This window comes from Filicampus tigris, chromosome 2, assembly GCF_054856515.1.
Source record: "Filicampus tigris isolate MCC_2025a chromosome 2, RoL_Ftig_1.0, whole genome shotgun sequence".
Classification (NCBI taxonomy): domain Eukaryota; kingdom Metazoa; phylum Chordata; class Actinopteri; order Syngnathiformes; family Syngnathidae; genus Filicampus; species Filicampus tigris.
Genome location: NC_141218.1, coordinates 25,314,804 through 25,331,649, shown reverse-complemented (window position 1 = coordinate 25,331,649; position 16,846 = coordinate 25,314,804). Strand labels below are relative to the sequence as shown.

The 16,846-nt window shown below is 40.0% G+C and overlaps 2 protein-coding genes across 4 annotated transcripts in view; one reads left to right on the top strand and one right to left on the bottom strand.

Annotated features, from left to right (window-relative positions):
* Positions 1-163: 163 nt before the first annotated feature.
* Positions 164-3,229, top strand: LOC147151899 (uncharacterized). Of its 2 annotated transcripts, none has more exons than XM_086024665.1 (5): positions 164-330; positions 407-571; positions 694-793; positions 2,134-2,264; positions 2,600-3,229. In XM_086024665.1, exons 1-5 carry the CDS (start codon positions 283-285, stop codon positions 2,891-2,893), a joined length of 738 nt encoding a protein of 245 aa, XP_085880791.1. In that variant the 5' UTR covers positions 164-282; the 3' UTR covers positions 2,894-3,229. The 2 variants fall into 2 exon arrangements, with proteins under 2 accessions (XP_085880791.1, XP_085880792.1); XM_086024666.1 differs by having other exon boundaries at positions 171-285.
* Positions 3,230-14,288: 11,059 nt separating this feature from the next.
* LOC147151898 (neuronal acetylcholine receptor subunit alpha-7-like) overlaps positions 14,289-16,846 on the bottom strand; it is a 39,941-nt gene continuing 37,383 nt past the window's right edge. The window contains exon 6 of one of the 2 annotated variants that reach the window (XM_086020591.1): positions 14,289-16,665. In XM_086020591.1, coding sequence (XP_085876717.1) covers positions 16,057-16,665 — 609 coding nt within the window. In that variant the 3' untranslated portion in view covers positions 14,289-16,056. The remainder of the gene's footprint in view (positions 16,666-16,846) is intronic. The other variant, XM_086020582.1, reaches the window with a different exon arrangement.

Genomic DNA, 16,846 nt, shown 5'->3' with positions numbered 1-16,846 from the left:
TGAAATTACCATTTTGTAACTACGAAATATACCGGTGTACAAAAAAAAACAATGCCAGGGGATTCACGTAAACGTTTATACCGCCCCCTTCTCCCCCCAATTATTAATTTTATGTATTTATTTATTTATTTATAGACCTCCCATTCCTATGACGAGTGTGTGAAACGACAGGCGTGTCCATAACACGGTACTGTGATTGGATAGGTTTCATCCCGAAAAAAGTGAAACTGAGTTTTTGACTGTAAAGGATAAATACTGAAACAGAGTGGAAACTTGATTCTAATGGCGAGTATCTTTGTCCGCAGGTTGTTTCTGTTGTCCCCTCACCTTGTAAGTTGTCAGTCAAATCATTCGTTCGACGTTTAATATTTCCGTGTGTCTTGTAACCGTGCTTCATTGCGTCCAGAAATCCTCGCGTTTGGGCTGTCTGCTTCTGCGAGCCGAGGAGAATGCCGCCGGGGCAAGACCTTTCTCCAGTGATCCTCCGGAAAGAATCAGTCGCTATCCAGTTCCTTACAAGAAAGACTTGCCCTCTGACATAGTGGAACTTATGGAGGAAGTAGAGTCCAAGGTAGACACAAGCACACACACTTACACGCACACAAACATACACGCGCGCGTACGCGCGCACAAATACACAAAGCGCCATGTGATATAACTGCGATATTGTGACCGTAACGTGTTTGTTTATAGGGAGGATTCTTACCAAATGTCTTCAAAGCCCTCTCTCACAGACCTGCAGAGTTTCGAGCCTTCTTCTCTTACTACAATGAACTCATGAGCAAAGAGACAGGTGTGCATGCAGGATACTGAATAAGAGTATGACATGCATTGTTTAAAGTGGACATACTGTACATACGTTGTGTTGTATACAAATAGCACACAAGATTTGACTTCGAGCAACGTCTCGGGGGCTGCATTGAGGCAAGTCTTTACGACCGAAATGTAGTCCACTAGTGGTCGCTTAGGTTGCCCCCAAACCCACGCTATCTAGAGGGAATGTTCATTTGCTATTTTTTTTTCTGCTGTCAGTCGTGTAGCTCCACTGCAGTGTTTCTGATCTTACGACACACAATATAACACAAATGCCACTAAAAGTAGATGCACAAGTTAATTATGTGTCTTCTTCCATCTAGTGGAAGAGCATTTAGTCGCTGTGCCTACTATACATGGGTGCCATACAAGTCCCATCCAAAAGGGCTGAACGGTCAATTCCTTTGCTTTTGTTGTATACTGAAGTCATTTGGGTTTCCAATCAAAAGATGAATATCACCCAAAAGTTCAGAATACCAGCTTTTATCTACATGTGTGAAACAACTCAGGACGGAATACCTTTTGTTTGAAGCCACACACTCGTCAAGTGAGTTTAATTCCATCATTTAATTCTTTGGTGGCATATCCCTTACTTATAATAACTGCATCAAGCCTGCAACCCATTGCCTTCACCAGACTGTTGCATTCTTCATTTGAAATGCATTTCCAGGCCTTTACTGCAGCCTCTGTCAGTTCTTGCTTGTTTCTGAGGGTTTCTCCCAACAGTCTCTTCTTCAGGAGGTAAAATGCAGGCTTTATTGGATTAAGGTCTAGTGGTTGACTTGGCCAGTCTAAACCTTACACCCCCACCCCAATGAAGTCCTTTGTTGTTTTGGCGTTGTTTGTTGGGTCATTATCTTGTTGCGTGATGAAACATCTCCCAAATAGGTTGGATGCATTTTAATGTAAATTACCAGACAAAATGGTTTTATAGACTTCAGAATTTGTTTGGCTGTTAAATTAAGTTAAATTCAAAATATTATTTTCTGGTTAAAATCAACCAGTAGTCACAGTTAGTGTACGAATGTCACTGTCCAAAAAACACATGAATCAATGAAATTTGTTTTGTTGTTGTTTTTTTAATTAAAAAAAATCAAAAGAATTTTTTGTTGTTTTAAAGATAAAAAGAAAAATGTAGATATTTTACACACCTTTCTTTGGGCATCAAGCAAACCAAAACTAATTACAATGTACAATATCACGAAGGATAAAAAAAAAAAAGTATGTTGCCCTTCTGTATCGGTGAATTGCATTCTATGATTCTAATGCAATCACTTTTTGTATTGATCAATATTGTACTGTGATTCTTTTGGCTTCCAGGTGGACTAACCAAGGCAGATCGTGAGCTAATTGTGGTGGCCACCAGCATCCATAATAAGTGTCTTTACTGTGTGGTTTCCCACAGTGCACTTCACCGCATCTACTCAAAGAACCCTACCCTCGCAGACCAGGTAGCGTCAGTGACAGACTATTCCCTATTGTTTATGCTAATTAACATTTAAGTTAAGTCAGATCCATTTGTATATTATGGTACACAAAAACAAACATGGACAATTGAATGTACTGTATTATGTAAGGAGCAGAGTCAGTACTGTGCATACTTCTTTTTGAAGTTCTGTCTACATGTTTCTCTTGAGAGCATTTCATTGTCATTGTTATACATATTGACCCGACACTCCCATTTTCTGTAATGTTATATGGCACGTGCCACTCTAAAATAGTTTTTCTGCCTGATGTCAGCTCACATGAGAAAATCCTCATGAGCTCCCTCTAACTTCTCCCTCAGGTTGTGGTCAACTATGAGAATGCAGAGCTGCAACCGCGAGAGCGAGCCATGTTGGACTTTGCAATGGCAGTGTGCCGCGCAGACACCATCACTGAGCAGCATTTTAAGTCCTTAGAGGAAGTGGGCTTTGACAGCGAGGACGCCTGGGACATCGCTGCCATCGCGGCCTTCTTCGCCATGTCTAACCGGCTCGCCCACCTCACTGACATGCGGCCAAACAAGGAGTTTTACAACATGGGCCGCATACCGCGGGACAAGAGCAAAGACAAGGAAGGGGGGCAAAACAGCAAGTGATTTACTAGACAAGTTGATTTTAGGGGAAGATATTTTAAATATATAGACTTAAATGTAAATCAATCAATAATATGCTCCATACTTGGCATACAATGGTGAAATGATCACTTTTGGCTGTCATTGTTGGGATGAAAAAACATTAAATGTTTTGTTCATTATTTATTTCCTTATGCATACAGTCTTTAGTTGTCTTTCTTGTTTTGGTGTTATGTGTCACATTAATATGAAAGTTATGAACTCATTCAAAACATAAAAAATGTGTGGATTTGTGTTTTTTGAGCAGAAGATTGTTCCAATGAACTGCGCTATTCATAAACTTCAGATATTTCCTTGTCACTGTACTGTGCAGAACTTATTTTTTGGCACACTAGGTGGCACCAGAACATCACATTGTGGGAATGATTTAAATTTACAATGTAAAACTATTCCATGAGATCTTTTATATGTGTGTGTGTGTGTGTGTGTTTATATATATATCAATCGTCGCTGTCATGTGAAAAACACTTATCTCCATTTTTTTTTCCATTTTTTTTTTTTTTTACTCGAATCATGTTTCCGCATTACAGAAATCACATTCAAGTAAAAATTTAAAAAGTTTCCAAAATTGGAGATACGTGTTTTTTCACAGGACAGCGATGATGATATATATATATATATATATATATATATATATATATATATATATATATATATATATATATATAGCACATATACTTTCTGTGTCATATATACATAGCGGCACTGAAAGTATTCAGACCACTTGAAATTTTTTCACTTAATGTGTTATTGCAGCCTTTTGCCAAAATCTAAAAAAGTTCATTTTATTTCTGATTAATGTACACCTAACCCTATTTTACTTGCTAAATTGTGTAATTGTCAGCAGTCATATTCTGTATGCTGTACTGTCAATTTAAGGGCACCATTAGTCGAACAGTTTTTCTCGTCAAATTGTTTTCTAGAAGGAGCAAAACGATGACATTTGGTGTCCTGTATAGAAACATGTTGGGTTACATTCCAACTGATATCTTGGATTCAAAGATTGGGAAAACTACAGTATTCACAGTCATGATCATCTATGGATTAATTGCTGGATCTCTACACAGAAATGCAGAAGCTCATCCACAAACTCTCGTTTCAGATTAGAGGGTCCCAGATTGGTAATCCAAATGCACATTCACTCAGATTACTTCCCTGTGGATTACGGGTTATGTCCCTTCTCATATTTGCTTAGAGAGAATGATTTAAGGTGTTACTATTTTTGCTCATGTCTGCATGGATGTGTTCTATTTGTGTCTTGTTTTGTAGGTTCACTGGCTCCCAGTGCATTTCAGGGTTCAATTTAAGATTCTCCTATTTGTCTTTAAATCATTAAATGGTTTCGCCCCGGCGTACCTCTCCGAGCTCCTCCACTCCTACGCACCTTCCCGCAGCCTCAGGTCTGCAGACCAGACGCTGCTCGAGGTGCCAAGGACCAAGCGGAGCCTCAGAGGGGATCGAGCCTTTTCTGTGGCTGGTCCTTCCCTCTGGAATGACCTCCCATTGATTGTTAGGCAGGCCCCTTCTCAGTCCATTTTTAAAACCCAGTTGAAGACACATTTCTTTTCTCTGGCTTTTGATCAGACCTGAATTTTTCTGCTCTTTTCCGGTGTCAATTTTATATAGTGTTTTATGTCAATTTATTGGCTTTATTTATTTATATTTGATATATTATTTATGTCTATATTTATTAATACATGTACCACAGCCTTTTATTATTTTTGTTTCATGTATTGTATTGTAAAGTGCTTTGTTACAGCTCTAGCTGTTATGAAATGCGCTATATAAATAAAATTGTATTGTATTGTATTGTATTGTATTTTCTCCGTCAAACTATGGCCTGATTTGCAGTGTCTCTGAGCACACTTGCACGGATGGCATTCATATTAAACAAGGAAGGCTGTTGTTACTCTATGATATTGTTTAAGATTTGGCATCGTTGGACACAATTTTGACACATTCACAGCACATTGGTTTGATGTGGAGATTGAGTGAATGACTCAAACCAATGTCAGAAGTTTCCTTGTCCTTGAAGATTGGCGAGACCACTTTCTGGCAGACTCAGATGTTTTGCTCATTTTGCTTGCGTGTGCCATGAATATGAATATCATTTCGCGCCCTCGTGCTGCTTGTGCCTCTGAAAATTTTTGTTCTAGCATAGCATACTTCTGAGCTCAGCAAACTGATGACGGACCACGGTACTGGTGGTGGATTATGGTAGTCTATTACCCCTTTTGCACTGCATGATATTTACTCAGCTTGACATGGCTCTATACCCTCTGTTGATGCTTTTCTATTGGCAAAAGCGGGTACTTCCAGGTACTACTGGGATTTATTTATGCCCTCTTGGATAAAATGTGTCTCCTTGTCAGTAGATCCACATTCTTGTTGTTGTTTGTTAAGAGGTCACTATTTGACTGAAGCATTCAGTGCATGGTTTTAGTTCACCACTGTACTATTTTGAAGTGTAAAACTGATACAAGTGGAGCTGTGCTGAGTCAAGGCTATACTGTGGAGTCAGAAAACAGCATAAATCCAGCCAAGCTCACTAGTGTTCTTTCATTTGGTGATGCATCACATTAGCATTCAAGCTGTCCTGCTATAATGATAGGAACAGTAATTTATGACAGCAATAAATATGCCATGATTGTATTAATCAAATAACATCTCATTGAATTATTAGGATGTAGGACACGGGAAAGCCCAATTACTTCTCAAAGATTTCAACAAATTGTGCTTGCTAAAGCGTATCTACAAATGGTGGTCAAGGGCTCTGCAAGTGGAATGAGAGGTGATGCGATTGATGACGACTTAAGATAGTGACCTTAGAAAGTAGTAGTTTCAATTTACATTAGGGCCCCAAGATGAGTTTTTCTTAACGTGCCCTAAATGACTGAAAAAAAACCCTAACTTTGGTTAACCAACCTGTCTTCATTCAACAGTTTCTTGCTTTGATATAGTAAAATCATCAGTTAAAGTGGGAAAAGGATAATGCAATCAGTAGAGACATGATCATAAATAAAATATGGACTGAATTGGCCTCTAAAACGACACATACTGAATGCATCAGAAAGTTTGTATATGATGGCACAAGAAAGTTTGTATATGATGGCACAAAAAAGTGCAAAATGTGAGGATTCCTAATTACAAGGCTATTATGTTCTTATCTATAATTCAAGTTAATGGCTCTTCAAAGCACATACCGTTCTTTAAGAGGGTTACATGACATATGATAGTGTTACATTTAATGACTCTCCATTTGTGTATCCCAGTCAAGCATAGCCATGAAAGCTAACCACATTGCAACAAAGTCTGGAAATCTTGAAACTATGGATGGATGATGATCCTATACTGAGGATAAGCGGTTTGGAAAATGGATGAACGGCTGGATGGACACTACAGATGCATAGTTTCCATAAAACAACAATAACAAAAAACGGTAGTGTTATGAGTGACATTTGTTTAAGTGCGAGGATGAGAGACTGTTTGACCTTGAAGACCTGACAGGTGTCCTGGCAACATGCAGGGCAAGGAGAGGAGAGGCGCAGCCTCCAGCAGCATTACTTCTCAACTACAAACACTCCCCTTCTGAAGTGAGTGGACTGAGTGGAGGATTGCATGGGACTGGCATGGGACATTCAAGGCACGGGTATCATTCAACCTAGTGGTTCATGTCGAAAAACACACATTCCAACTGTCACAGATCCAAAGTTTAACACCATAAGGTAGGGGTGGGCGATATGACGATATTAGATCGTTAAGCGGTTTAAAGTGCGAACTCATAAAGCCGAAAGATCGTTTGATCGTCTACATGGCACATTCTAAACAGTTTAGCTCTATGGCGGCGCAAAGCCGCTGACACGTAAACCCGACCAACATATCACAGCACGCACAGTGCACGGTCCATGACACTCCCCGCCTCCCTGTTTGTTTGTATAGCGGGAAGCTAGAGCGGAAAGTCACCACGAAGCAGAGTTGGTCCCGAAAAGAAACTCCACATCCACTGTGTCGATTTGGTTTGGCTTTTGATCGAAGGAGAAAGCGCAAACCAGGACGTCAGCGCCAACAGCCAAAGCAAACGGAGATCAGACACATGGTAGCCAGAGGCAGCCGCTAGCTCCAAGCTAACGCAACCCACGGCAACACAGTCATTTAACAAGAGTACTCCATATCAAAAAACAGGCAAGCAGTGCAAAGAAGTAACTGAGGCAGTGACTTACTACCTTGCTGAAGACATGTTTCCCATTAAAACAGTGGAAAACAAGGGCTTTAAAAGACTCTTCAAAGTACAAGGCCCACGTTACGAGCTGTGTTTTTATGTTTACGTTATGTTACCTTTTACGTTTACATTCACTGCACATTTTGATAAAAACTGGCACTATTCAAATTAAAACCTGTTCAGAAAGCTTAACTGACTTAAAATGTCATTTTTTTTCTTTTAGAGTTTTATACACGTTTTAAGTCTTAAAAAACGATGTAAAAAAAGAATCATGATAAAATCGTGATCGTGATTTTATTTTTAAAAAATTGTGATGATATTTTTGCCATATCGCCCACCCCTACCATAAGGGGAAAGCTGAAGCAGTTGGAAACTACTTGCAAAAGATTTTTGCCTTCATTCAGCTTTTTATTCTTCTTTTTTTGCAACCAAAAATCTATAAAAAAGGAAGAGTCTCATCAAGGGGTGCTAAGAAAAGCAGTGCGTTGAGGGGATTAATTTTGACAATTAATGATTTGCCAGAAAATGGTGTCTTCTTTAGGCAATTATAAACCTTTTGAGGGAGATATGTATTACTTGCAGTTTTTCTCCATTTGCAGCAGAGCTCGGTCCTCACCAGAAGTTTAGGAAACAAACTCACATTCTAAGCAGTAAGAATCTAGCATCATCATCCACATCGTCATTTGCTATCAAAGTTGTACACTTTACAGTAGTTACCTTCTTTTTACACATGGGTAAGAGTTTAAGAATGTGACAAAGTGAGTGTATGGAGTGCAAATGAAATTAACAGAACTGGGCAGTCCGTCCCGGGGGCCGGAACGGTCCGTCAAGACAAACGCCCATTTTTTGGATGGAGGACAGGGAGCGATAAGTTTTAAAAAAGGGTCAGACTAAGCAAGGGCGGAGGTGGATTTTTAGTCCAGAACAAAGGTTGGTGTAGGGGGCCCACACAGCACATTCTATCATTATATTGTATACAGTTACGATTATACATGAACGCATCCTACAAAACGGGGACCTACCATGGGCCCTGTGAGCTTGTGGGCCCTGGGGCGACCGCTCCCTTGCCCCCGCTCTGTCTCCGCTACTGCCTGTGATTGACTGATGACCAGTCCAGGGTATAGTCTGTGATTCACCTCGAGTCAGCTGGAATAGGCTCCAGTTACCTGTGACCTCAACGGAAAATCATAGAAATTGGATGGGGATGTCGTTAATATGTTGTCAGCTATGGGCATGTGAAGCCCTTTGAGACTTTCTTGTGATTAAGGGCTAAACTAATAAATTTGGCTTGACTTGACTCAAACATGGATAACGTCTTGAAAATAAATAAGTAAAATAAAATCAATAAACTAAAAATGGCTCAAAATAAAGAATAAACCCTACCACAAAAGAACTTGAATAAGTCCCCTTTAAACCCTAACCCTTTAAAGATCAGGAGCGAAACACTGAGCAATAGTAATATTCAGACCCACTATAGTAGTTTTACTTTCTTTTCTTCGGTAGTCTGATTAATAATAAGAAAACAAAAAGAGAGGAGACGAAGGAGCCGGGTAGCGGGTTTTAGGAACTGTAATAGTACACTTCCCTGCGCTCTCCTTGCAAGGAAAAAGACAATATTGTGCCGAGTGTCTTCTCTCCTCATTGTGTGCGTTGTTTACTAATGTCTCACTTGGTGTGAACCTGACAGTAGCTTTGGTACGTTTGTACCATAGGTTATTGATCTGGGGAAATAAATTATGACAGTGTTTCTTTTTTGCTAAAGCCTGTTTCACACGGCAAGATTTTAAAATTGTCGGCCGAATTCCTAACTCGGAGAGACCCCACACACGACAGGAAAAAAATCACGGGTATAACAGTTTTGAACGTACCGTGCGTGGTGTGCACCCACACGGCAAGATCAACACGTCACGCACAAACCGATTCATTCACAGATATTCCCACGTCACATGGAAAATCTCGTAAAAACCCTCGAGATTAAACGAGACTTCGGAGTGAACAAACATGGCGGATAAAGAGGCAGCAGGGGTCTCAATAACTCAATAATCTTAAACCCGGTTCACACGGCGGGATAATTGGCCCGATTTCAGCCCCGAATACACCCGTCCCCCCGCGCCCCCCGACAATCCTAGGTCGGTGCCGACTCAAATCAGAGGTCAATGCCATATTGGACGGTGGTGGTTTGACTTTGTCCCCTTGCTCCTCAAACCATGGCTGAGATTCAAATGCAAACAAACGAGCAAGCAAACAAACAAAAAGTGTAATGCTCTTTCGTCAGTTCATTAGACACACAAAACCATCCTATACCTAATAGTGTGTGTGGTGACTCTATTCCCTTATATTGTAGTTTTGTTGCTCGAGAATTATGATTGAAGCTTAATTGCCTCCTAAAATGTCTGCTTTGTTTTGTAAGTTTTTACCCCACGAAGTTGACATCAGCTTCACACTGAGCTCAGCAGTCTGACCATTTGACACGACGTGAACACGCAATCTGCTATCACGCACCCCCCCGCTGCGCGCAGTCTGCACGACAGTGTTTATACGCACAGAAACTGTTTATGAGGGAGCGTCTCAAAGCTGCAGCCTCCCTTCCTGCCATTACACCCTACCTTGCTGTCACACCACACAACGCCCTGTTTCACGACTCACACTCAAAACATACAAGGACACAAGTCAACAACATATGTTGTCATCATACACTTCAGTCACTTGAAGGTGTAAGAGCAGCAGAGAAAACGCATCCTCACAGGGAGTTTGCAATGTTGATGACATTGAGGGAGACCCATCTGTTACAATCGTTCCCTTATGACCAGCATCTCACTGTCTAATGCAAGCCCGCAGGAGGCAAAAGTTCCCACAAAAACTTCCAAGAGATGCTTGAACTGCTTCTGAGCTGCATCCATGATTACTGTGGAACTTTTCTTTATAATCACGTCACGTGTAATGGGGATGGAGGTTTCCGTTTAATTCTTAGTTTTTGAGTAATTACAAGGTGAGGAAAGACCACGTTTCTCAAGACAAATGTGTTGAGCTTCACAGCAATAATGGATTAATTAGATTATCAGAAAATAATCACCTATGCGTCTGAGTGTGTGTGTGTGTGTGATGGTTTGGGCTTGCCTTCAGGTTAGGGCTTTCATTTGCATATTTTTACAATCTCTGGAATGATTTATCTTCACAACTAATACTGTCTCACTTCTAGCATTTGCTTGTGTTTTGTTAATGTATCACAAAGTTAATGGTGTGATTGTGCATGGCGTCACTATCTAATGGCCCAACAACCACCCAAATTGTTGTAAAGCGGAAATCAGCACTTTACATTACAAGGAGAGATAATGATGCATTTGCACATGTTCAAAGGCATTACACACACAATATAATGAATATTTGATATGCTCGATAATGTCTATTGTAAGGCCTACTCTACGTAATGTATACTACAGTATAAAAGATCCCCAGTCCGATGCAATCAATAGAATATTGAAATTGTTGGAACAATCAGACCAAACCTCTGTATCACCGTTAATATAAAGTCTTGTAAAAATGTAATCCCAAAGTCAAAGTGTCCACAAACTGTAATCTGGTCTCAAACTAATGGGAGAGCAAAACAATTAAACATATTATTATTGATATGTTATTATATTTAATTATTTAATTTAGGTAAGAACTGTGACAGACTAGCCTTTGGCTGTGTTATCTACAACACTGAAATGACATACTAGGCTATTTGAAATATGGTTCATGTAGGGAGACACACTGTACTGAAGATGGGATATGAATGTATAATGCTGACGGTGAACAAGCCCAAATTAAAATCTTTATCTAAAGAAATAATTATTCTGGAAGAATGTCTGTCTTACCTAAAATGAACCCGGATTGCTCTAAAAGAGAGGGCAGTCCTTCCCCAGGGACAGTAGGCCAGTATTAAAGACATGTTCATTCCCAGAAAATTAAAAATATTCCAGAATCACAGTCCAGCCCCTGCAGTGTATTAGCAACTTTTGAAGAAGTTGTTGGAATGAGCGGAAGGACTAAGTTTTGTAAATTGGGAGCCAGGCTTCCACTCTTCTGGGGAGACTTTGTAAAAGCGTTTTAGAGTGTGCCTGTGAGAATGTTTGCCCATTTAGGAATATGTGTGAGGAGATCACTGAAGTGAATGGCTCACAATCTCTCATCTCATTCATCCCAAAGTTTTCCACATGCACCAAAACCTTTATGCTGTTTTGTCTTTGTCTTTTTCCATACAAGTTGGAAGCATGGAATTCTCCAAAATGTCATTAAAAGATGATAAATTATGAAGAAAGGCATACAATCCCAATCAGTTATATGACACTTTTGCTCATATAGGCTACATACAGTCATTAACTCGAAATCACAGAACACAGTGTTCCAGAGCAGGATTGCACAATGAATACATGTATTCCTGTTCTTATATTCCACATATGTATAAAAACAGAGGGGCATTAAATCAGGTGGAAATTCCATCCAGTCGACATTTGCTTCCGAGCTAACAGCGGAAATCTACGCCCCAGTTCCCGTTGGGGGAGGCGTTGACATATTCAATGGACAATTAGGTGACCTGAGGGAAAAACAGCAGTGAGGTCAACGACAAAGTACATTGTGAAACATTATGAACATTTGCGCTGTGTGTATGTGTGGTGTGATTAATTGGATCCACTCACATCAGCAGTCATTTACTTTGACTAAAAGTGACACCCAAGCCAATACAGTCTCAGAGAACATGTTTCCCTACTGCCTCAATATGACTCTTACACTCACAACCTTAAGTCTGTCTGGTATTGTCTTTTATCTGATAAGCTGCAGTCTAATGTAATGGTTGATCCTCCAATCCAATCATTCTCTCGCATTTCTGAGAATTTAACATAACAGATGTGTCATGTTGAAACAAATAATAACGTTATTAGTTATCATTGATTACTAGGGATGAAACGATTTATCGAACATCGATATAAATGCTTAAAATATGCATCGAGGTAAAAAAATAAAATAGTCGATTCGCAACGCCATGTTAATTATAGCCGCTCTGTATGGCGTTAGATTGATGCCACAATTACGTCAGCTGTCCGACTCCTGATTGGTTAAAAATTGTGGCCCGATTAACACTTGCATCGCAAGCGTGAATCAGCGTATTTTATGCGTAGTAGAGAGAAGAAGCAAGCGTAAAAAACAATCTTGTGCGTGCAGGTAGACGGTTTTGTACACCGGAAACACAATTTTGTATGCGGTATTTGACATTACGCTGATGTAATTGTGGCATCAATCTAACACCATAGCTCTCTCGTGTCATGACTGTCTGCAACGCACATGCGCGGTAGTAGTTATCGGGGTCATCCGTGAATGTTGTCATGGCTACCCAAGTGAAAGTTAACAACAAATTCAGTTAATTAACACGATGTATATCTCACCTTTCGTAGCATCACGGCAGTGAAAAACTAGCATCTAAAACGGAAGCACGTTATGGCTGATTCCCGATTTCATATATGACATAAGGACAGTCTAGAGTTGCCAACTCCCGGAAAAATAAATAAGGGACCCCTCATCGGCAGGGACGGCCGACCTGACTGCCTTCAACTAGGGATGGGCAGATTGATACCAAAATATTGATATTCCAATCCAGAGTACTCAATTTTACGTATGGATCCTCAAGCAAAAGTATTGATATCTGCAATTAATTCATATATACTGTATAATATATTTATCAATCCATAATTTAGAAGGTTGTATTATCATCCAATCAGCATTTTTGGTTCAAGTATGTGTTGCCAAGGGCAAAGAGCTTTCTGCCTTGGCAGAAACAGACTGCTGGCTCTGGTCCCGCCCACCAGAACTTTGTAAACGCATTGTATTGGATGAAGAACGATCAGGGTGAAGGCCCACGACTCGTAGGCACTGCATGGAGTCCACGCCACGGTTGACAAGATGACATGGAAGTGATAACAAAATAGTTCAGAGTAGTTTGGTCCCACTGATGATGTGTACCCTCCCACTGGTGTGAGCGCAGCGGCAGTACACGTGGTTTTGTTTGCAGCTTTGTATAAAAAAATTAAAAGTCACTTCCGGTATCAATATCAAATAGGTATCGCGATATTTGGTCCAGACTTGGTATCGGATCGAATCCAAAATCACTGGTATCGCCCACAACGACCTTCAACCTTCATGGCGTGATTTTTTTTAGCTCTTTTTGTGGGTGAAACAATTTTTAACTATTCAAACCCGAGTTGAATAAGTATTTCTTTTAGTATTTATAGGTAGTTTCATAGTATTAGTGTAACTCAGAATATTGTATAGTTTTGGCTTCCATTTTAAAATGCCCTAAACATTGAAAGCTAACAAAAATTAAGGCCACAGTATCGCCTTCAATTTCAATTACTCCATCATTTATAAACAGGAATGTTGGCACAAGCTGCACAGTTTAATACAAGTTGAATGCACTTTCATCTTAACTGTCTTTATTATTCTTTTGTGCATACCTTAAAGAATTCTAGCTGTGAGCGACCGATGGAAGAGCCTGGTGCGATTATGCCGTGGTTTCCGATCCGATTAGTTGACTAATCGCGACTACTGTTGGTGATTAGTCGACTAACAAAATTATAGTTTGTAGCAGCCCTATTTGACACACTTGCACCAAACATCATTGCGTATTGCGTTTGTGGGTGGCTGCAGCACCACATTAGCGCACAGAAACGAGCATGGTAGCGATAAAAAAAAAATCAAATCAAATCGAAAATCGGGAACTGAAAATCTAATTGAATCGGGGCTTGAGTGACTTGTTACATGCCTATTGATTACTAATCTGTCATTAAAAGTGTTATTTATTCTACTGCATTTATTGCACTTTTTGTTTAAAACCTCATACAATGCCCATGTTCAATTAAAACAAAGCTTCTAATTTTTTTTGATAGTGACACTAAGCAGAAGACGAAAAAAAAGTTAGAACAGTAGCAAATAATCCATTCAACTAAAAACACAGACCAAGTTTTCCAAGTTTTATTATCTTGCTAAGAATACAAAAGCTGTAATACATTTTTGGATTGCCATCAGAAATCCCATTTTATTTGGGAGTTCAACGTCCCCAGGAAAAAAAAAAAAAAATCATGCTCCACATTCTTCGTCGCATTTTCTTTGCTATTTCCATTTTGGTCTCAAACAATCTGAAATTCTGATTTGAGAGTTTTAATACCACCCAAAAGAAGCAAACTGTGTGGAAATGATTTGGTTACTTGGCCACTTTTTCCTGTATAATGTGGCATGTTAAATTTGTTGAGAGGTTATTTTTCCTGGCATTTCAAAAACGGCCAGGCTCACTGAAGTTAATATGGTTCATCATATTCATGTATTCAAACATGCTTTTTGCTTATTTCTTTCCTGAATGTAAGAAGCTTTAAAATTGTCTTCCATCCAATTTTCAGCATTTCAGGATAGTGATATTTGCAGTTGCCGTCAGGTTGCTTCCAGAAATAAAGCTGGGTTGAGACAAAATTATAAACGCAAAGTATGGATATTCACTCTGTTCCACTTTCATTGATTATCGCCTCGAAGATCTAAAAAGAGACAGTTATACAGAGAATAAATATACTTTTATTATGGCCAAGGGTGAACATTTACACTTGAAAGGACACAGAGGAAAACGACAATCAGCACAACATAGATGGAAACTTAAGTCAACTGCTTTGTATATAAACATACACAAAACCTATATTGACACACAGCTTCTATAAGTATTCAGTATTTTGTAGTGGCGTGAAGTGATTTTGAATTTTTCCTCAAGCCTTTTGTAACTATCCTTGCTATCTGAGGGTGACACGCCATGAGAATTGCGTTGGAATATTGTACCGAAACCTAAGTACTTTATCAAGTTTGAACTAATTTGCGGCAAAACAAGCATTGCAACTGCCTGTGTGAACTCTGCGCTCTTTCGTCTACAGTACAAAGCAACGCACCACAAAAACAATCTTGCCACAATTTACAGAAATCCTGCAGATATGGCTGACAAGCTATTATTGTCCCTGATTTCAAAGCAGTTAGTGTTGTGAGGTTAGGTTTAGGGCATATAAAATCCCACTAAATATTTTCTTGAATTTGTTTTGTATTAATTACATTGCATTACATTTCTTACAAATACCACTAAATACTTGTGAGAACAGACAGTCCAGAGTGTCACAAGTCACATTAGCATTCCTCTTCAATCAACATTTTAATATAAGCAACTCTGAACAATTTTCGTATTAGCTTTCCGTACAGTTTCCAAGCAAACAGTTAAGGATGTTAAACTTCAACTACGATAAACTACATTTGATTGACACCTTTGTATCTGTGTTATTGGTCCACTCCAACCAGTCAGCACAAAGCATTAATGCACAATACACTAAATGCTCACAACAGATTTGAATACAGCACATTTGTGATCACTCAAAATAAAGGGACTCGGGTGTGAAATGTGATTCTTAGCAACAGTAGTATTCATTTTCCAAGTGAACATCTCTACACAAGTACAAAAGCAAGAGGGTGTGCACATTTGTACAAGCACATCATTTCAGCAGTTTATTTTTGCTTCCCCTCCATAAACGATTGTTTACCCCCCAGTTTAGTGTGTTGTGCAGGTAAGTTTTAAAATGATTTATCTTGGTCTATTTATTTTTATCTCATAAAAGCTTGCGTGCGTGTCCGTGTAGGTGTGTGTGCGTGTGTATCTCAACGTTTTGTATCCGCTGTATGTAATTCATGATTTGGCAAGTGAGCTCAGATGGACAGCATGTTTGTAAAAATGTATGCGTGTTTGTTTGCACATATCTGAGACATAAAATAATTATATTTACATCAGCACTATTCTCATTAAAGGCCCACTAAGAGCGCTAGATGATATATACCTATATATTTTTCCTACATCCAGCTAGGTGAAGTCCTTGGAGACAGCCTCAATGAAGTTGGGCGCTGACATGAGTATGGTGAAGGTACAAATGATGGAGAAGAGCGAGAAGGCCACCAGGCACAAACGGTCCACCACCGCTGCTGCAAACTTCCACTCACTGCTAATGGCCTCAGCCTCATCCTGATCCCGGAAGCGCTGGGCAATGTAGGTCACCTCCTCCAAGATGCGCTGAATCTCCGGTGGCGGGATCCTGACTCCCATACCTGCACCCATTCCCAAAAGATTACTGCAAACACCGGGGGGCTCGGCCTCGTCACCAGGGGAGCAGTGAGCGCGACCCCCCAGTGCTACACCAGAGTCGCTGGAAGGTGGGCAATGTGGACCCTCCACTGGGTGGTAGCTGCCAAAGTAGAGGCTCATTGAACCGTTGGAGGTGCCTGAGGTGCACGGTGGGCAGGAAGTTTGGGACAGAGGAATGGAGAGGCTTGGGATGGCGCCCATTTCAATAGAGTTGCTGCTGGAGTGGCGCTGAGTAGTATGGCGCTGCTTGTAGCCGGGACGCCTGCGCTCATCGCCAGGTTGCTTCATGCGCAGAAACCAAGCACACCAGTTCAACAGGACCACCCGAACCTAAACATGTATAGGGCACTCATAGATGATTGAGTTTACATTTTCAGTGACCAGTTTTTAAATCATTCACTACCTATCACTATTATCTTACATTATTGATCAGAGAGAAGTTAAATTCTGAAATCATAAATGTACATTTTCACTGAGGAACATCCATGGTGCTTGTGAGTAAAAATGAAAA